The sequence below is a fragment of the Crinia signifera genome, chromosome 3 (assembly GCF_055691185.1).
Source record: "Crinia signifera chromosome 3, ASM5569118v1, whole genome shotgun sequence".
Classification (NCBI taxonomy): domain Eukaryota; kingdom Metazoa; phylum Chordata; class Amphibia; order Anura; family Myobatrachidae; genus Crinia; species Crinia signifera.
Genome location: NC_139219.1, coordinates 14,670,848 through 14,691,351, shown reverse-complemented (window position 1 = coordinate 14,691,351; position 20,504 = coordinate 14,670,848). Strand labels below are relative to the sequence as shown.

Here is a 20,504-nt window from a genome sequence, read left to right as displayed (position 1 = left end):
TACTTCCGGTAGAGTGTGGCATGTGGTCTAAGTCACTTCCGGCAGAGTGTGGCATTTGGTCTAAGTCACTTCCGGTAGAGTGTGGCATTTGGTGAGAATCACTGCCGGAAGATTGTGTCATTCGGTCTTACTTCCGGCTTACTGAGGAAGTGGGTATAGGCTGCTTCCGGGAGAGAAGGACAGAGCAGAAGGAGAGAGTCACTTCCGGCAGAGTGTGGCGGAAGAGGAGCTCTGCGGATGGAGGTGGCATAGCAGCCGGCGCTGGGAGCAGAGGCCGCCAGGTGATATCTGAGTGACCCGTGGCCGTCCCGATCAGAGTCAGATGCTCAACCGCCGTGTCCTTGTGCTTGGGCTCTGCCACGTTACATGTCTGTGTTATGTATGTTCCCTGTGCTGTATGTACTGTGTATGTGTGTAGTGCAGGTGTTTTCTGTGTGTATATTATACATGTCATATGTGCTGTAGGTGTAGGCTTACCATATTATCCCTTTAAACCGCAACACTTATGAATTACACAGGTTCTGTGGCTGGCTGGCTTCAAGCCTGCATGTTACTTGCTATAAGCAGCCACATAACCTGTGTAGTCCATGGTCTTCCTGGTTTAACGTCATATAGTATGGTAAGTCTATGTACTGTATGTGTTACACATGGCCCAGTCAGGTGAAGTAGTAAGTACACCGCCCTGATCCCATATACAGAAAATGTGGGTGACTGGGTTGGAGGCATCCCGAGAACATTTCTTGAAATCTGGGAGAGTTTTGCAGAGGTCCTAGCGCTCAGTACTGGAGAAGCAATTTGTAATTGTTTTTGTAGCACCCTGTGGAATGCATAACGCATGTTTCCCAATGATTCCCCCAATAACACTTGATTTTGCGTACTACTGATTTTCATTTATCATTTTATTTTATTGTATCTAAGGAATGTTGTTGCTGTGACTCTTTTTGGTTCTATTGCAGTTTTTGATGACTACTTGTATTGTGCGTCTATTGATAATGTTATCACTTGCTGAAGCCACCCTGCATCCTGGTGTCGACTTGCCCACATCTGCACCTTCTGTTCCTCTATTAGGGGCCACTTTCTACATCCTATTTTTGGGGTCACGTCATTAATCTGCAGAAGGCAGATAATGATGGGACCCCTTTACTAATTCCCCCACTACCTTTGTGGTAATGGGAATACTTTAATTATTTTCTCCACTATATATTTGTATCGAGGGTCCCTCATATCTGCCCACCTCCATGCTTGTAATGAGGTCCCTTCATTTTGTGCCTATGTTCCTCCTGGCAAATGTGTCCACTCTACACCAGGACTAAGCCTTCATTCATTATATGCCCCTGCTCCATCACGGTATTAGGGTCCCCTGATTACAGGCACCCCTTCATCACAGTAACAGTGTTCCCTCATTACCTGAACATACACTTATTTATTCTTTACATTTGGACTACACTGCAGTCAGTCACTGACCTTCTCAGGAGAGGTGTCCTGACAGAAGCCAATAGACCAGGCCACATAGAGGTATTACAGAAATCCAGGGATCCCCACGCCTTTGTAAGATTGGTGTCATCTGACCTTCCACTGTTAATTGATGCTGCTGTTTTGTGGGGTAGAATATAAAGTGGTCAAAGGTTTTGATTCTGAGTTGACACAGATGCTTTTGTGTAAACCAGGCCCAGTGAGAGAAGGCCAAGATGTATCTACAACAGATATCTGGAGTTAAGCCAAGGATGTGCCTGGTTTGCACAGTGGGTTTTCTTGGCCTGTTGACTGTGGAAGTACACCTGTCAAACAGAGGCACGGGTGTCTTAGGACTAGTTTAGGGAGGACCCAAACCTCTCTCAGGTCTCTGTGTGATGGATCTCCAGATATAGTCTTTCACCTTGCATGACCATTCTTAATCTTCTCTGAAAGTGCTGCTGCAGTAGAGGAGTCCTCATTGATCTCAGGGGACTAGTGGTGTTGAAATGAGTCTGAGGTCTGAAAGTGCTGCTGCAGTAGAGGAGTCCTCATTGATCTCAGGGGACTAGTGGTGTTGAAATGAGTCTGAGGTTAACCTAGTTTTATGTCTGCATGTGGTCTGAGACTTTTTGTCATTGACTATTCAGTCTCTGTCTAGCACCAGATGCTTATTTATATTTTGAAGCAGGGGAAGCTGAAATAGTTCCAATGGGTAACCATGTGAAGAATAGTTATGTCACATCGGCTGCAGAGGAACAAACCATATAGTGATCAGACCAAACACTTTCTTCTGGTCGTGATGCAGCTGACCACAGGATGCTGATAGACTTGTTTCCTTTCTGACCGGAATAACTGTTTAATTACTCGTCCGATAGAACATCAGTGAAGCACATGGGGGGTTAATCAGAGCTGATCGCGGCAGTGCGAATTTGCACAGCGATTGATTATCGAAACATGCGTGTGGATCGCAGTATGCATGTGCAAGGCCACGAATCAGCGATTAATCTATTCGCAAGCCATTTGCAAGTTGATTGACCGGAAGCCGCTATTTGTGGTCATCACCTGAGCACATATTTCTAGGAGTGTCAAAAAAATTTAGCTATTTTCATGGAGGTCCTGTGACGTCGGCTCCGGCCCTCGATCAGCCTGTGTATGTCGCACACTTGTGGAAGGGTCAGAGTTACACACAGACGGCACACACTGGAATAATCATTGGATGGTGAGTGAGTTGAGTATAGATTTGCAGCTGGGCGCCGATCTACAGACGGCTGTATGACCTCAGGGCTCTACAAAATTCTGCATCCATGATCCGGTCTGAATTGGGCCATTAGTTTCTTCAGCTATTTTCCCGCTTGAGCATTTGGCCCGCATTGAAAATGTCCATATGCATTTGCTGGATAACATGAGAGCTTCCTGCTTTGTCATCGATGTGTACTTGTAAAGTAATTATGAGCAAGAAGCAATGAGTTGAGTCTTTACTTCTGTTAGAAAGTGCAGGAACAACCCTTTCTTCTTCCATGGAGCCAAGCTTTCCCTTCCTTCTGATGGTATTTCAAGCATAGCATATTCTTGTTACACAAATACAGATACCATATGAAACCTTTACCATAGGGCGCAGAGGCACAGTGGTCAGCATTTCTGCCTCATCGCACTAATATCATGGTTTCAGTAACACCCCCTTTTATGTGTCATGCTTTAATGTTCATTCTTGCACCTTGCAAATTCCTTGCAGTTCCTCCTTCCTGCCTGTGGTGTCACTGTCTGCTGTGGTTCTTAAAAAAAAGTCTGGTTGGCACCTCAATGCTGAGATACAAACCAGTCTATGGTAGAAACACCACAGCAGAGAGCGACACCCTAGGCAGGAAGGAGGAACTGCAAGGCGCAGGGTGCTAGAATGAACACGACTTGATAATTAGCGGGCGGTTGGGAGTGGGTTTCGAGGTGCACGGTGCCTCCAGGCAAGTGCACCTCCTCCTTAGCACACAGCAGATGGGTGGGCGGAGGAGAGTGGAAGGGGGCGGGCACAGGAGCAGAGGCTGAATCAGAGTGGGCGGTGACGGTGTAGCGTGCGCAGCGTGACCTCTACTGTCGCGCTACGCAGGCCGCACGCCAGGGTCGGGATTCAGAAACAGCCGGGCAGCGTCTGAGCGGGTGCTCAGATGCTGCCCGGCATAAGATTGCGCATGCGCAGTCTAATCCCGAAATCCCGGACTTTTTGATTGGCCACCCTAATTAGAAGGAACGATGATGCCTATGGCTAAATGTATATTCAATAAGATTCTCATTGCCAGTATATGTGCCAAACTATGGAAGAGCTGCATGTACAGTAAATGTTTCACGTGTAGGCATGATGAACGTTGTGGCAGCGGCATCTCCTTCAACCCCTCCTCCCTCCATCCCTGCCTGCGGGTCCGGCTCTTGTCCGCGGCATCTCCCGCTCCGCCCATCTACCTTCTGATTCTATTACTCAATCGTTCTGTGTGTGGGCATGGTCAGGGGTGTGCTGGATGTCGTGGGAAATAGCTGGACCTCAGATTTGACATGAAATTTATCCATGAGTGGGCAACATACGCCAGCTATGACACGGCTCTCAGACTCTGCTGCAAACGTTTTACTTCAGCGCTCAGAATCTCTGAAAAGCTTTTTTTGAAATTAGGCGAATATGATGTATGCGTTTTATGGAATGTTCTCAGCGTGCGCGTGTCTTTCCTCCCACATTCCCTCCCAAAAAAGACATTCTGTTGGGTCGCATGAATTGTGACAAACAATGAAGCCTACTGTGTATATGCTGTGCATTTACATGGTAGTTATGACTTATGTTGTGTGGCTTGCAGTACCTCTGTGTGCTACCAGAGGGGCTGCTGTGATGTTTGGACATTTTCCTCCTCACTTGCAGGAGTTAAGCTCCAAATGGGATACGGTTGTTCAACACGAAGATTGACCCATGAAATAGTTCAACACAAGCATTCGGTCGATAATGGGAAGGTCAACAGTCAAAAGGTTCACATGAGACTTTCACGTTTTTCTTTTTACAAAATAGGCGTGATTTCATCCACTAGGGCTATTTTCCCTCTTCTGAACAACATCGTATAAAATATCACTTATAGAACATACAGGTTTGTATAAATAGTAATGAGACCAAATCCGGGTATTTTTATTTATTGAAGATATCGCTACAAACCATTAAAGTACTTCAAAATAAGACCCTTGTGCGTTGCCACACTTCTGCCAACGAGTTGTCCACGCTTGGAAGGCGCCCTGGAATCCTCTTCCGGAATGTCCTTCAAGCAGCGCGTCTAAGCCACTTTGACGTCTACTACGGTCCCATGGCGGTGTCCTTTGAGGGCTGTCTTCACTCGGGGGTGGGGAACAGTAAAAAGTCAGCCGGGGCCCGATCGGGACTGTATCGATGCAATGCCGTTCTGGGCCAGCTAGTCGTGGACTACGAAGCTGGTGTGGCTTGGCGCATGGTCATGAAACTGCAGCTTTTGATAGGCTTTCACTCCCGAACACTTCCTGGATCATGGCTAACGTCTCTAGAGCCGATTTTCCAAGTCTCACACAGAATTTGATGGCGTATCGCTGTTCGATAAAACGTTGCATTTTTAAGCTTCAACCGAGCCTAGGGTCAGGGGTCCACTAAAACCACCATACGAACCGCAGGGAAGCTCGTAGGCCACTGACGCTCGGTGCGTGTTGCAGCTGACTCCCCCCCCCCCCCCCCCCCCCCCCCCCTCCATCGAACCCGCATCAGAAAAAAAAATAGGTCTCATTACTTTTTTTATACAAACTCTGTTAGATGTCGTCTATTTTTCTATGATTAACTATCTATGCATCATTAACAAGGGCCAGTGTGGCCCCGCTGCATCGGCAAGTGTGTATGCACAGGGACCCTACCGCTGCCAATATCGCCAGGTACACAAATCACTTAGTGTATACCCATCTGTATCCCCCTGTGATAACAGCCACCTGCTCTGTACCGTGCACATTATGCTGTGTACACACCTATAGGTATATCTGCAGATGGAACTGCTCCAGTCCTGTTAATCACCTGTACACACAGCATGATCTTTAGATGGCATCCGGACTCATGATAGAATTACCGTCGACCACTATTGGTCGGCAGAGTCCAAAGGTTGGCATGTGCCGACAGGCGGTAATTCATACCCTACCAACCACTACAGCATGGAGGGAGAATATAATAGTGTGGCAATGAGCCCGAAGCATTGCGAGTGTAGTGAGCCATGCGTGGGGACTGTGCTTATGTTGACCTCTGTCTACATAGACACCACATGAAATACTCATGTCGACCTTTTGAATGTCGACATTTGGACCCTGTCAATATTATGACTGTAGACCTAGAACATTAATGCTGCCTGCACAAGTGGCGTATTCTACCTGTATTTCCTAGGACGTTTTCTGCACTCCTCCAAGTTTTCCCATCTCAGTACCGCTGTAGTTCATAAACAGCTGACTGAAAACTACACCCCTTGGACTCTCTCATCTGCTCCGTGTGTCATGGCAGCCCGTAATGCTGCACAACCAGTTAATGAGTGTATTAGGAGGTCCTCATGCTCCGCCTACTGAGGCAGAGCAAGCATTTCATTGATTATATCCTCGTAGAATTTATACCATCATGTCTGCAGAAGAGGTGGCCAACGGCAAGAAGTCTCACTGGGACAAATTGGAATTGGAGAGGAACATGTTTTGTTCCTCTGCCCTTGTTACAGGCTTCAAATTGATATAGGAAATTTATAGTCTGAAATTGCTCTCTGCCGGTCCCAGGGAGGGACTTCCTGTCTCTGTCTGCCGGTCCCAGGGAGGGACTTCCTGTCTCTGTCTGCCGGTCCCAGGGAGGGACTTCCTGTCTCTGTCTGCCGGTCCCAGGGAGGGACTTCCTGTCTCTGTCTGCCGGTCCCAGGGAGGGACTTCCTGTCTCTGTCTGCCGGTCCCAGGGAGGGACTTCCTGTCTCTGTCTGCCGGTCCCAGGGAGGGACTTCCTGTCTCTGTCTGCCGGTCCCAGGGAGGGACTTCCTGTCTCTGTCTGCCGGTCCCAGGGAGGGACTTCCTGTCTTCCGAGAGCTGCCTAGCCACAGCTACCTTGCAGAGATGCCATTTACCCAGGAGGGTCTCCAAGCATTCTGCCCCAGGAGGGAGCTTTGAGTGCCTTGCGGAGGATACTGTCCCAGGAGGGGTCTTTGTGTATCTTCCCTTTTTATATGAAGGTGTCTCCCCATCACTTAACTGGCCATTCAGAATGATTTCTTCTCAGGCCCAAGGACTAAACTGCCCTGGGTACTTATGATCATCTTTGCAAGGACCTGTACCCTGGGGTGTCTCTCTCTGCTGTGGGGCAGGCCATACCTGTGCTAGAAGCACCATGCCAGGCAGAGAGGAGGAGCTGCACATGTTTTGAAAGACGCAGGGCGCCTCATTACTCGCTTAATAGATTTCTTGAGGTTTGCTGTATACCAGGCATATCCATACTGTGTCCCTCCAGCTGTTGTGAAACTACACATCCCAGCATGCATTGCCATAGTTTTAGCATTCCCTGATAGCAAAACTGTGGCAAGGCATGATGGGACTTGAAGTTTCACAACAGCTGGAGGGTGACAGTTTGGACATGCCTGGTGTAGACCTGTCCTATATGTATGACCGCCGACTGACCTCTCACCTAATCACCTCCTCCCACTCCCGTGTCCAAGATTTCTCTCGCGCTGCCCCCCTGCACTGGAACAACCTCCCGCCACCCATCAGGCTATCTGATTCCCTTACCTCCTTCAAGCGCTCCCTCAAAACCCACTTTTTTCGACTAGCCTATCCCTCCTCCTAACCTCTTTTGATCCTCCTATCCTGCCTCCGTTCCTACTTATCCTATTGTATTTCGTTCGTCCACCCACCTATTTTTAGTATGTTAACTCTTATGAGCAGGGCCCTCCTTCCTCACGTACTCACCCTACCTCATTACCTCACCTGTGCTCCTGTCCTGTTCTTCCCTTCCTCTACTTCATCTTCGGTCTCCTTGACTATTTTGACACCTACTTCTGAACTGATGCTGATTTTAGTTCTACCAGCTATACCCCTATTTATACTGTATCTTTCTACACACCCTGTACGTTACCTTGTAATTTTTTTTTTTTTTTTGCTATGTACGGCGCTGCGGACACTTTGTGGCGCCTTATAAATAAACGTACTACTACTACTACTACTATGATGATTGTGAAGGACAGATAAACCCGGATTTATATTACCACTTTTTTTTTTATCATCTGTTTTAACCCCTTTGCTTTTTCCTCCACCAGGCTGTAATGTGTTGACACAGATCCCCCGTCGTGTTTCGGCATGCAGTGGGGGGATGCCTCGCTGGACGGTGCACCTAGAGGGGGGTCCAAGACGGGTGAATCATGCTGCGGTAGCTGTGGGACATCGAGTGTTCTCCTTCGGAGGTTACTGCTCTGGAGAAGACTACGAGACGTTGAGGAAAATCGATGTGCATGTGTTCAATGCGGGTAAGAGAAGCGCGGTCATCTGGCGCCCCCCGGGTCTAGGCAGGCAAGACACTCACCGGGATATTCTGTTGTCTTCCTTGCAGTATCACTACGGTGGAGAAAGCTCCCTCCTGCGAACTGCGCTCTCTCCACGGTCCCCTATATGAGGTACGGACACACAGCGGTACTCATCGATGATGTTATCTTCATCTGGGGTGGACGGAACGATACTGACGGGGCCTGCAACAAGCTGTACACCTTCCACACAGGTAGACCCTATACCCTGTGCTTTGTGCAGGCCTTCGGGTGACTCTCCTAATGACTCGCTCTCGTCTCTATTGCAGGCACTGAGCAGTGGGCAACTCCCCTTGTGGGTGGTCAGATTCCAGGGGCTCGAGATGGGCACTCTGCCTGTGTTTTGGAGAGGACCATGTACATTTTTGGTGGATACGAACAGCAGGTAACATGGGGGTACTTTTTTTATTTTATCCACTGGCCCTGATTGTGTGTGAGAGTCTGTTAATGTCTACTAGCCCCTGCCAGTATGTTTGTGTGTCAGTCAATTAATCTATTTCCCGTGTGTGACTGTCTGTTGCTGTCCGCCGGGCGCTGCCTTTGTGTAGCAGTCTGTGACTGTCCATTGGCGTCTGCCGGGCAATGCCTTTTTGTAGCAGTCTGACTGTCCGTTGCTGTCCGCCGGGCGCTGCCTTTGTGCAGCAGTCTGTGACTGTCCGCCCGGCACTACCTTTGTGCAGCAGTCTGTGACTGGGTGCGCGGCACTACCTTTGTGCAGCAGTCTGTGACTGGGTGCGCGGCACTACCTTTGTGCAGCAGTCTGTGACTGGGTGCGCGGCACTACCTTTGTGCAGCAGTCTGTGACTGGCCGCCGGGCACTACCTTTGTGCAGCAGTCTGTGACTGACCACCGGGCACTACCTTTGTGCCGCAGTCTGTGACTGTCCTCCTGGCACTACCTTTGTGCCGCAGTCTGTGACTGTGCTCCGGGCACTACTGTCAGCCAGGCGCTGCCTTTGTGCAGCAGTCTGTGCATCTGTGAATGTCTGCTGGCAATAAGTGCGGTCTATAAATGTCCACTTCCTCCTGAGTGTCTGTCATACGATGTCTTCTCTTCTCTGTTTGGCAGGCTGATTGCTTCTCTAATGATATTCACAAGCTGGATAACAAATCCATGAGCTGGACTCTGGTGAATGCAAAAGTGAGTACGTGATTACATACCAGGGAACTCCTTCATAGCAATGTGTATTACAGCCTGGTGTCTCTGTGGACAAGGGACAATAGGTTTACATTAAATTGGATATAACTTTCAGTATACTCTTCATCACATAGTATTGTTATTTGCCACAAAGTCCGCAGCCCTGTACATGTGGATAAAAACATGTAACAATAACCGACTGCCAGACCATAAATACAATACACAACCATAGGAATAGATTTAGGATGAGGGGAATGGATAAGGCGTTGGCCAGAAAGGAGGAGGTTACAGTAGTCTAGGCGTGGATGAGCTTTGTGTCAGGGATAAAGAAGGGCTGGATTTATAACATGTTCTAGAGTTAGAAACGAGATTGAGAGATGGCCTAGACTAGAGTGTGGGGTCAATGATGAGACAGGCAGAAGATAAGGTGTAACAATAGTTAGAAGGTGCAGTGGGCAGAAGTCAGATTGAATAGGGTCAAAAGTAAGTAATAAAATCACTCTTGCATTGCAACCCATCCTTGCACCTGTCTACCCCAAATTCCCCAGTGTATCCCCTCGAGAACATCTACTCCTTATTACCTAGTGGGAGGCCTCCACAGACCTGTCCTCTACCCCGGATTAACTATACGAGGTCCCCATAGGCTTCCTTTCCACATACCCCTAGGCTTTTTGTAACTAGGAAACCTAAAGTGTAATTTATCCACAGGGCACCCCAGCTCGCTGGAGAGACTTCCACTCTGCCACAGTGATCGGTAGTAAAATGTTTGTATTTGGTGGCCGAGCTGATCGTTCTGGACCCTTTCATTCTAACAATGAGATTTACTGCAACCGAATCAGAGTGTTTGATCTAATGACAGAAAGCTGGCTGGAACCGCCTCAGTCCACACCCCCACCTGAGGGAAGGAGGAGCCACTCTGCATGTAAGCATACCCCATGTTACTGTAGCCTGTACAGGACACGCCTGTCACTATATGCCATGTTACTGTAGCCTGTACAAGACACGCCTGTCACCACACGCCATGTTACTGTAGCCTGTACAAGACACGCCTGTCACCACACGCCATGTTACTGTAGCCTGTACAGGACACGCCTGTCGCCACACGCCATGTTACTGTAGCCTGTACAGGACACGCCTGTCGCCACACGCCATGTTACTGTAGCCTGTACAGGACACGCCTGTCGCCACACGCCATGTTACTGTAGCCTGTACAGGACACGCCTGTCACCAGACGCCAGCTACAGCACCCCACTATGTATCGCAATGTTGTGTTTTTGCTGCAGTTGCATATCGAGGAGAGCTGTATGTGTTTGGTGGATACAATGCACGGCTTAACCGCCACTTTCAGGACCTGTGGAAATACACACCTGGTAAGTGTGATACCTGATGTCTTCTCACGCTAGCACTGTGTAGCTGCTTTTCTGCACACCCTCTTGAAACCTCCATTGTAGATGCTTTAAAAAAAAAATTATCTATTGTTTTCTAGACCATGTAAGACATAGGCCAGTATTCAATGCCTCAGATTCGCCGTTTTTTTTCAGTGAATCTGGCAATTCGCTGGGTTTACGGCGAATTTTCTGTTAGTAGAAACAATTCTCCCTATTCAATGGAGGCAATTCGCCACAAATGAACAGCGAATGTCTGCCGATTCGCCGTAAATTATTCTCCACAATTCGCCTGTGATTTTCAATGGGGTTTTTAGTGGAATTCGCCGACAGTGTATTCAATGCTCAAATGGAGAACTGCTTTCTCCATTGATTTTCGCCATGATTCTCCGTTTAGCATTCGTCATCTTTTTTAGGTGAACTGTAATGTGATCTTTTAAATTAAAGCGTGTTTAATTTTTTTTTTGGTGTTAAAAAATCAGAATATTTTTCCTATGAAGGGGCATGCTATTTTTATTCATATACTTGCAGCACATGAATATATTTTATATATATATATATATTTTTTTTTTTTTTACACATTCGCCAGCAGGGGACCGGGAGCCAGAGCCGCTCATTAATATTCATATATTCACTGAACACTGATCCCGATGATCGGGACCAGTGAGTGCAGCGGCTCCGACCCCAGCAGCACCCTGCAAGCCCTTCTGCTGGGGGTGAGGTGAGGGGACGGGAGGGGGGAGAGATATGCGGGGGACAAGCTGACAGGGACGGCTCCAGCAGTAGCAGACCTCTGACTCCGGCAGCCACAGCACGGTGATGTCAGCGCTGGGACTGCTTGAGCCGGAGGCTCTGCTGCTGCTGGACCTGTCCCCAGACTGTGCGGAGGCTCCCGCCTGCATCAGCGCGCTCCCCCGCCGCGACACCAGTCCCTCCCATCCCCCTGCAGACTCCAGACAGGCATGGAGCATCTGCGCAGGGGGATTTGTCACTCTTCACACTATTCGCCGTCAGGGGCAGCGAGCCCCTGACGCATTGAATAGTGTGGGCTGGCGTCTGGCAGCGAATTGAAGGGGAGTGAAAAATCATGGCGAGCGCACTGCGAATCAAAAACAGGATTCGCTGCCATGCGCTCGCCATGGCATTGAATACTCCCCAAAATCTTATTTGTTATATGTTGGCAACATCACATCTTTTCATTTTTAGAAGCTTTAGTATATGTACCCTTCGGTCTCTATCTTGTGCCACTCCTCCTGTTTCCCTTACTCCCCGGTGCCATACTGGCATGATACTGTATGTTTATTTCCACACCAATGGCGGCTTATTTTTCCTGTTGCCAGAGATGTCTGAGATGCTAAGTATTAGTATATGGAGAAATAGGGTTTCTCTAGTATTTAGACATGAAGGTGCCTGTCCGTGGTTTTGGGGCAGTGTGTTAAGTTGACGTGTGTGGCTTGTGATTCTCACTCCTCAAGGCAGTCCAGGTTTTACAGTGTGATGAGTTCTTCAGTTAGTTGTCCTGCACTGTTAGTGTGCCTTGAGGAATGAGGTTGGGAATACCTGCTCTAGACAGTTTGCAGAGACTGAGGTGGGAAGTATAGGAGGACAGCAGTGGAGCTGGATATAATATATGGGAATGTGAGGAGACTGAGGTGGGAAGTATAGGAGGACCGCAGTGGAGCTGGATATAATATATGGGAATGTGAGGAGACTGAGGTGGGAAGTATAGGAGGACAGCAGTGGAGCTGGATATAATATATGGGAATGTGAGGAGACTGAGGTGGGAAGTATAGGAGGACAGCAGTGGAGATGGGGATATTATATGGAGCTCTCTGGGAATGTGAGCAGACTGTGGTGGGAAGTATAGGAGGACAGCAGTGGAGCTGGGGATGATATATGGAGCTCTCTGGGAATGTGAGGAGACTGAGGTGGGAAGTATAGGAGGACAGCAGTGGAGCTGGGTACAATATATGGAGCTCTCTGGGAATGTGCAGAGACTGAGGTGGGAAGTATAGGAGGACAGCAGTGGAGCTGGGTATAATATATATGGAGCTCTCTGGGAATGTGAGGAGACTGAGGTGGGAAGTATAGGAGGACAGCAGTGGAGCTGGATATAATATATGGGAATGTGAGGAGACTGAGGTGGGAAGTATAGGAGGACAGCAGTGGAGCTGGGGATAATATATGGAGCTCTCTGGGAATGTGAGCAGACTGAGGTGGGAAGTATAGGAGGACAGCAGTGGAGCTGGGTACAATATATGGAGCTCTCTGGGAATGTACAGAGACTGAGGTGGGAAGTATAGGAGGACAGCAGTGGAGCTGGGGATGATATATGGAGCTCTCTGGGAATGTGAGGAGACTGAGGTGGGAAGTATAGGAGGACAGCAGTGGAGATGGGGATATTATATGGAGCTCTCTGGGAATGGGAGCAGACTGAAGTGGGAAGTATAGGAGGACAGCCGTGGAGCTGGGGATGATATATGGAGCTCTCCGGGAATGTGAGCAGACTGAGGTGGGAAGTATAGGAGGACAGCAGTGGAGCTGGGGATGATATATGGAGCTCTCTGGGAATGTGAGGAGACTGATGTGGGAAGTATAGGAGGACAGCAGTGGAGCTGGGGATAATATATGGAGCTCTCTGGGAATGTGAGCAGACTGAGGTGGGAAGTATAGGAGGACAGCAGTGGAGCTGGGGATAATATATGGGAATGTGAGGAGACTGATGTGGGAAATATAGGAGGACAGCATTGGAGCTGGGTATAATATATGGGAATGTGAGGAGACTGAGGTGGGAAGTATAGGAGGACAGCCGTGGAGCTGGGTATAATATATGGAGCTCTCTGGGAATGTGAGGAGACTGAGGTGGGAAGTATAGGAGGACAGCCGTGGAGCTGGGTATAATATATATGGAGCTCTCTGGGAATGTGAGGAGACTGAGGTGGGAAGTATTGGAGGACAGCAGTGGAGCTCTCTGGGAATGTGAGCAGACTGAGGTGGGAAGTATAGGAGGACAGCAGTCTGTGATTGATATATGGAGCTCCTCGGGAATGTGAGAAGCCGATTTCTATGCAGCTAAGGCGGTAATTACAATTTTATTTGTCCTTTCCCAGAATTGGGGCGTTGGCAGCGTGTTGAAGTCCAAGGAAAAGGACCCTGTGCTCGTCGCAGGCAGTGTTGCTGCATTGTGGGTGACAAAATCCTGCTTTTTGGGGGCACCAGGTGAGAATAGGGAAAGGACATATGTAATAATCAAAGATTACATGTATGTTATATATTGAGGAGTGGTTCCAGAGAATAACTATATATACTACTATGGGCAAGAGGCCCGAGAATATCCTTCTATAATGTGGAGAGAGGAGACTGAGGATAGGGGTCCTAAGTATAGGCTGATGGTTGTGGTGATAAGATTGGGCCTAATAAACGACTCTCTGTAAGGGACCTTCCCTCTCTGTTTCTCCTACTGCAGCCCTTCTCAGGACCAGGACCTACAAGATGAATTCTATCTAATGGATCATTCAGACCTGTACATCCTGGACTTTAGTAAGTAGTGTTACTGTGTAATTCGATCGACCCCCCCCCTAAGTCTGGTCTGGGGCGGGTGCTGGTGCTCAGAGTTTCTCTGACAGACCAAGACAGAAGTTCTTTGTGTCTCCTGGCAGACTCTTACAGTGTCTTAGAGAATCTCAAGACAGACCCAAACAGATGCAAGCAAAGAGGTTGGGAGAAAAAAAGCTCCTGGGGGCAGTTAAAAATAAACATACATTTTTGGAATCGATTGCCTTACATTGTCCTGTTAGCAGCTTCTGAGATTATGCCAAATAGAAGGGGGGGGGGGGAGTGTATGTAAAGCAGCTGCAACGTTCGACCAGTAACCCCTTCACTGCCAGGATGTCAGAAGGTGATAACTCGAAAGAAACCTTCTGTTGTAGCATGCAATTCTCTAGAGAGTTTAAAAAGAAAACCGTACTTCCAGATCCAACGATAAAGCAGCAGCTAAGAGGTTAACATGTGTCCACTTCAATAGGCAAATAGACAGTGGGTTTACACAGGTGATTTATTAACTGAATAACATGTAAGTGTTAAACCACTGAAAGGTACATTGAAAAACTGACAGATGTATTACAAAACACGCAAGGATTCTGCTGAGGGGTGAAGACAAAGTATCTGGTTTATGAGGTCAATAGATAAAGAGAGATCTAAAACAGTGTCCCTTAAAAAGAATGGCCCGCACTATAGGACACTGATGAATTTTGTATTGAATTATTATTATTAATCTGTGTGGATGGTGGCCAATATGGACCATAAAAGTTATGGTGAGCTCTGACTAGGTGCTGCTTCCACCCTGCTCCTTGAAGAGATAACAATCCTTGTTCTTAAGTCATAATACATGATGTCACACGAAACCGTTCAGCCTTTCAAATAATACCCAAGTCAAATCCACATGGAGTTTTTCTTAGCCCAGTGACGGTATGTGGATGACCGTGTTATAGTAGATGCCGCACCTCAACTGGGTTGTAGTGTCCTCTCTGTGGGGGTTATTCTGGTTGAGTCGGATGGCTCCGAATGCGGACGGACGGCCGATGGTTGGTGTTTGCGCATGTGCAGAGGCGTATCTGCGCATGTGCAAACACCGCGCACGTCCGAATACGGCGTGACATCCGTGCAGAAAATGATCGTACAGAACAATTCGAGCAGGGAGTGGAGAGGGGCGTGAAGGGCTGTTTGGGCTCATTAACCTATGCGTACTTACCCGCATTTCATGGGCGTTCCCATGAGAACTCTGGGCGTACGTATGGTAATCTGGCCGTGACGAACGTGTGGGGGGCGGACATATGACCTAGCCGGATGCCAGCTGCCCACCCATATCCCTGCTTTTGCACAGAGAAATGCCCGAGTGGTCTGGAGCACTCAGAGCTGCCTGACCACTCGGTCCAGCATTCGATGGTTGGCGACCATCGAATGATGGGGGAGGTTCCCACAGATGGAGGAGGTGTTCGTATGAAAAATGCATACGTTCGGTCGGCATCTTACCGCATTCGGACGGTGTGAGCGATCCGTACAGAAGGCGGGGCTAAAAACGCTCGGTTCCTGTCCGAAAATACGCATCTGACCGATTCAACCAGAATAAGGCCCAATATGACAGAGGATCATGTCCTGTCAAGTGCAAATGCCATAACCATCACAGTGGCAATTTGTTAGCTAAGCTGTTTGTAACAAAGCCATGTTCTTTCATTGGATATGTTTATGTGTTTTTTTTTGTGTTTATACTGCAGTAATGTCAAACATATGTAGAACCACACATGCCAGGGTGTATGTACTATGAGAGAGGATGGTGTGCCGGAGGTCTGCGTATTGTGTGAGAGGACTGTGTGCCGGGTTCTGTGTATTGTGTGAGAGGACGGTGTGCCTGGTTCTGCGTATTGTGTGAGAGGACTGTGTGCCTGGTTCTGCGTATTGTGTGAGAGGACTGTGTGCTGGGTTCTGCGTATTGTGTGAGAGGACTGTGTGCTGGGTTCTGCGTATTGTGTGAGAGGACTGTGTGCCGGGTTCTGTGTATGTGTGTGAGAGAGGACTGTGTGCCGGGTTCTGTGTATGTGTGTGAGGACTGTGTGCCGGAGGTCTGCGTATTGTGTGAGAGGACTGTGTGCCGGGTTCTGTGTATTGTGTGAGAGGACTGTGTGCCGGGTTCTGTGTATGTGTGTGAGAGAGGACTGTGTGCCGGAGGTCTGCGTATTGTGTGAGAGGACTGTGTGCCGGGTTCTGTGTATTGTGTGAGAGGACTGTGTGCCGGGTTCTGTGTATGTGTGTGAGAGAGGACTGTGTGCCGGAGGTCTGCGTATTGTGTGAGAGGACTGTGTGCCGGGTTCTGCGTATTGTGTGAGAGAGGAGTGTGTGCCGGAGGTCAGCGTATTGTGTGAGAGGACGGTGTGCCGGAGGTCTGCGTATTGTGTGAGAGGACGGTGTGCCGGAGGTCTGCGTATTGTGTGAGAGGACGGTGTGCCGGAGGTCTGCGTATTGTGTGAGAGAGGACTGTGTGCCGGGTTCTGCGTATTGTGTGAGAGGACGGTGTGCCGGAGGTCTGCGTATTGTGTGAGAGGACTGTGTGCCGGGTTCTGCGTATTGTGTGAGAGGACTGTGTGCCGGAGGTCTGCGTATTGTGTGAGAGGACTGTGTGCCAGGTGCTGTGTATGTGTGTGAGGACTGTGTGCCGGAGGTCTGCGTATTGTGTGAGAGGACTGTGTGCTGGAGGTCTGCGTATTGTGTGAGAGGACTGTGTGCCGGGTTCTGCGTATTGTGTGAGAGAGGACTGTGTGCCGGGTTCTGCGTATTGTGTGAGAGAGGACTGTGTGCCGGGTTCTGAGTATTGTGTGAGAGAGGACTGGGTGCCGGGTTCTGTGTATGTGTGTGAGAGAGGACTGTGTGCCGGGTTCTATGTATGTGTGTGAGAGGACTGTGTGCTGGGTTCTGTGTATGTGTGTGAGAGAGGACTGTGTGCCGGGTTCTGTGTATGTGTGAGAGAGAGGACTGTTTGCCGGGTTCTGTGTATGTGTGTGAGAGAGGACTGTGTGCCGGGTTCTGCGTATCGTGTGAGAGAGGACTGTGTGCCGGGTTCTGCGTATCGTGTGAGAGAGGACTGTGTGCCGGGTTCTGAGTATTGTGTGAGAGAGGACTGTGTGCCGGGTTCTGCGTATTGTGTGGAAGGACTGTGTGTGCCAGGTTCTGCGTATGTGTGTGAGAGAGGACTGTGTGCCGGGTTCTGTGTATGTGTGGAGAGGACTGTGTGCCGGGTTCTGTGTATGTGTGTGAGAGAGGACTGTGTGCCGGGTTCTGTGTATGTGTGTGAGAGAGGACTGTGTGCCGGGTTCTGTGTATGTGTGTGAGAGGACTGTGTGCCGGGTTCTGTGTATGTGTGTGAGAGAGGACTGTGTGTCGGGTTCTGTGTATGTGTGTGAGGACTGTGTGCCGGGTTCTGCGTATGTGTGTGAGAGAGGACTGTGTGCCGGGTTCTGCGTATGTGTGTGAGAGAGGACTGTGTGCCGGGTTCTGCGTATCGTGTGAGAGAGGACTGTGTGCCGGGTTCTGTGTATGTGTGTGAGGACTGTGTGCCGGGTTCTGTGTATGTGTGTGAGGACTGTGTGCCGGGTTCTGTGTATCGTGTGAGAGAGGACTGTGTGCCGGGTTCTGTGTATCGTGTGAGAGAGGACTGTGTGCCGGGTTCTGCGTATCGTGTGAGAGAGGACTGTGTGCCGGGTTCTGCGTATCGTGTGAGAGAGGACTGTGTGCCGGGTTCTGTGTATGTGTGTGAGAGCGGACTGTGTGCCGGGTTCTGTGTATGTGTGTGAGAGAGGACTGTGTGCCGGGTTCTGTGTATGTGTGTGAGCACAGTGTGCCGGGTTCTGTGTATGTGTGTGAGAGCGGACTGTGTGCCGGGTTCTGTGTATGTGTGTGAGAGAGGACTGTGTGCCGGGTTCTGTGTATGTGTGTGAGAGAGGACTGTGTGCCGGGTTCTGCGTATGTGTGTGAGAGAGGACTGTGTGCCGGGTTCTGCGTATGTGTGTGAGGACTGTGTGCCGGGTTCTGTGTATGTGTGTGAGGACTGTGTGCCGGGTTCTGCGTATTGTGTGAGGACTGTGTGCCGGGTTCTGCGTATTGTGTGAGGACTGTGTGCCGGGTTCTGCGTATTGTGTGAGGACTGTGTGCCGGGTTCTGCGTATTGTGTGTGAGGACTGTGTGCTGGGTTTTGTGTATGTGTGTGAGGACTGTGTGCCGGGTTCTGCGTATCGTGTGAGAGAGGACTGTGTGCCGGGTTCTGCGTATTGTGTGGAAGGACTGTGTGCCGGGTTCTGCGTATCGTGTGAGAGAGGACTGTGTGCCGGGTTCTGCGTATCGTGTGAGAGAGGACTGTGTGCCGGGTTCTGTGTATGTGTGTGAGGACTGTGTGCCGGGTTCTGTGTATGTGTGTGAGGACTGTGTGCCGGGTTCTGTGTATGTGTGTGAGGACTGTGTGCCGGGTTCTGTGTATGTGTGTGAGGACTGTGTGCCGGGTTCTGTGTATTGTGTGGAAGGACTGTGTGCCGGGTTCTGTGTATGTGTGTGAGGACTGTGTGCCGGGTTCTACGTATGTGTGTGAGAGGACTGTGTGCCGGGTTCTGCGTAGTGTGTGTGTGTGTGTGTGTGTGTGTGTGTGTGTGTGTGTGTGTGTGTGTGTGTGTGTGTGTGTAAGGACTGTGTGCCGAGTTCTGTGTATGTGTGTGAGGACTGTGTGCCGGGTTCTGTGTATGTGTGTGAAGACTGTGTGCCGGGTTCTGTAGGTGTGCATGTTTGACAGTCTGTGTTTTTTCCAGGTCCTAGTTTAAAGACTCTGTGCAAATTGGCCGTTTTACATTATAATCTGGACCAGTCTTGTCTGCCTCATGACATCAGGTGAGAAGCGGCTGTCAGTGGATGTACTCCCATCATGTTGTTGAGTTGCAGCGAGCCCTTTCCTCCCTGACCCTCGCTTACTCGCTCCTTTCTTTTTCTTACAGGTGGGAGCTGTCTGCAATGACCACAAATAGCAACATAAGCCGTCCCCTGCTATCGTCCCACGGATAGGTCTAACGCTATGCAGCGGTTACCACACTCAGTGTTACTGTGCACTCACAGGCTGTCACAAGACTGTATCCCGACCCCTCCCGATTTTTCTATGTGTAACACTGAACTAACACGCGCTCCCGCACCAGCTGCCTTTTTTTTATGTCTGCACTTTTTATTTACCCCCCTTTCTGCGTCTCTAGAGACTTGTTTTATAAATGTTCTTCTCCTTATCACCTGGGGGCTAAAGTTATATAATTTCAATAAAAAATTCCCTTGGAATGTGTTCTTGTTTGACGAGTGTGTCAGTCTATTGCAAGTAGCATTTTCCTATTCTTTACATTATAATGTACTTAAGAGAGGAGGAGCAAGCACCAACTTCATGGATTGGTCCCGTTGTGCCCAAGGGAACCCGTCTGCCTTGGAACTGCTACGAAGCCGAAAATTCACCATAGCTCGTCGGTGACTGCGGACGCAGCCATCCAGAATATTCCGCAGTATGGGATTTATGAAGAGGAGGCAAGGGTGGCTAAATAATTATACTAGTCATACATAACCATACAATCTGTTCTGGGAACATGGCCTTTTGTGTACACTTTATTAGGAAGGTTTAAACCCCATAACAAAACACGCGACACAAGCCTTACTCCAAGACACTTGCATCAGTGCATTGTAAGACAAATGTCTGAATGGAGATCATGATCTGGAAAATGTCCGCACATGGTCATGTGACACCAGGTGACTGTAAAACACGTTGCAGCCAAAGTATAAAGGGGCCTACACACGTGGAAATGTGCAGAGCGGTGCTAGATCGTCAAAACGCTCAGCAAGATCGCTCCGCACACAGCGATGTGTCTGCTGAGTGAACTGTCAGGGCCAGTGTTCTCAGGTGAGAACGCTGGCCCTAATTAATATTCAGCATGCCGGATATTACTCGCAAGGCGATATCGATCGCAGAGCAATATAGGGGCATTTTCTAAGCGATTTAGTGAGGTCGCTTAGAAAATGTCCCTAAACCAGCACAATAATGTAAACAGGTACAGCACGGATGGTGTAATGGTTAGCATTACTGCCTCACAGCACTGAGGTCATGGGTTCGATTCCCACCATGTGTTATATATACGGGGCAGTACGGATGGTGTAATGGTTACATTACTACCTCACAGCACTGAGGTCATGGGTTCGATTCCCACCATGGCCCTAACTGTGCAGAGTTTGAATATTCTCCCCGTGCTTATGTGGGTTTCCTTCGGGTACCCCGGTTTCCTCCCACAATCCAAAAAAATATACTGGTAAGTCAATTGGCTCCCGGCAAAAAAATAAAATAAAAAAATTAACCCTAGACTGTCTGTGTGTGCATGTACATGTGGTAGGGAATATAGATTGTGAG

General features: G+C 49.1%; 1 protein-coding gene across 4 annotated transcripts; it reads left to right on the top strand.

Moving 5' to 3' along the window:
* The first annotated feature begins 128 nt into the window (after positions 1-128).
* On the top strand, positions 129-19,400 carry KLHDC3 (kelch domain containing 3). Of its 4 annotated transcripts, XM_083175315.1 has the most exons (12): positions 193-281; positions 4,352-4,455; positions 7,758-7,964; positions 8,048-8,212; positions 8,288-8,403; positions 9,087-9,158; positions 9,864-10,077; positions 10,439-10,525; positions 13,651-13,759; positions 14,007-14,080; positions 18,886-18,964; positions 19,069-19,400. In XM_083175315.1, the coding sequence occupies exons 3-12, from the start codon at positions 7,811-7,813 to the stop codon at positions 19,133-19,135; spliced, it is 1,137 nt and encodes a 378-aa protein (XP_083031441.1). In that variant the 5' UTR covers positions 193-281; positions 4,352-4,455; positions 7,758-7,810; the 3' UTR covers positions 19,136-19,400. The 4 variants fall into 4 exon arrangements, with proteins under 4 accessions (XP_083031440.1, XP_083031441.1, XP_083031439.1 ...); XM_083175314.1 differs by lacking the exon at positions 4,352-4,455 and having other exon boundaries at positions 129-281; XM_083175313.1 differs by lacking the exon at positions 4,352-4,455 and having other exon boundaries at positions 225-379.
* The last annotated feature ends 1,104 nt before the right edge of the window (positions 19,401-20,504 follow it).

What these genes read in the sequence shown, in the direction of transcription:
- KLHDC3 (XM_083175312.1), top strand. Translation starts at nt 323, where the DNA reads ATGCTCAACCGCCGTGTCCTTGTGCTTGGGCTCTGCCACGTTACAT. An exon ending in AAGGAGGAGCCACTCTGCAT is followed by an intron (nt 10,078 to 10,438) that starts GTAAGCATACCC and finishes TTTTTGCTGCAG; the next exon opens with TTGCATATCGAGGAGAGCTG. An exon ending in CTGCTTTTTGGGGGCACCAG is followed by an intron (nt 13,760 to 14,006) that starts GTGAGAATAGGG and finishes CTCCTACTGCAG; the next exon opens with CCCTTCTCAGGACCAGGACC.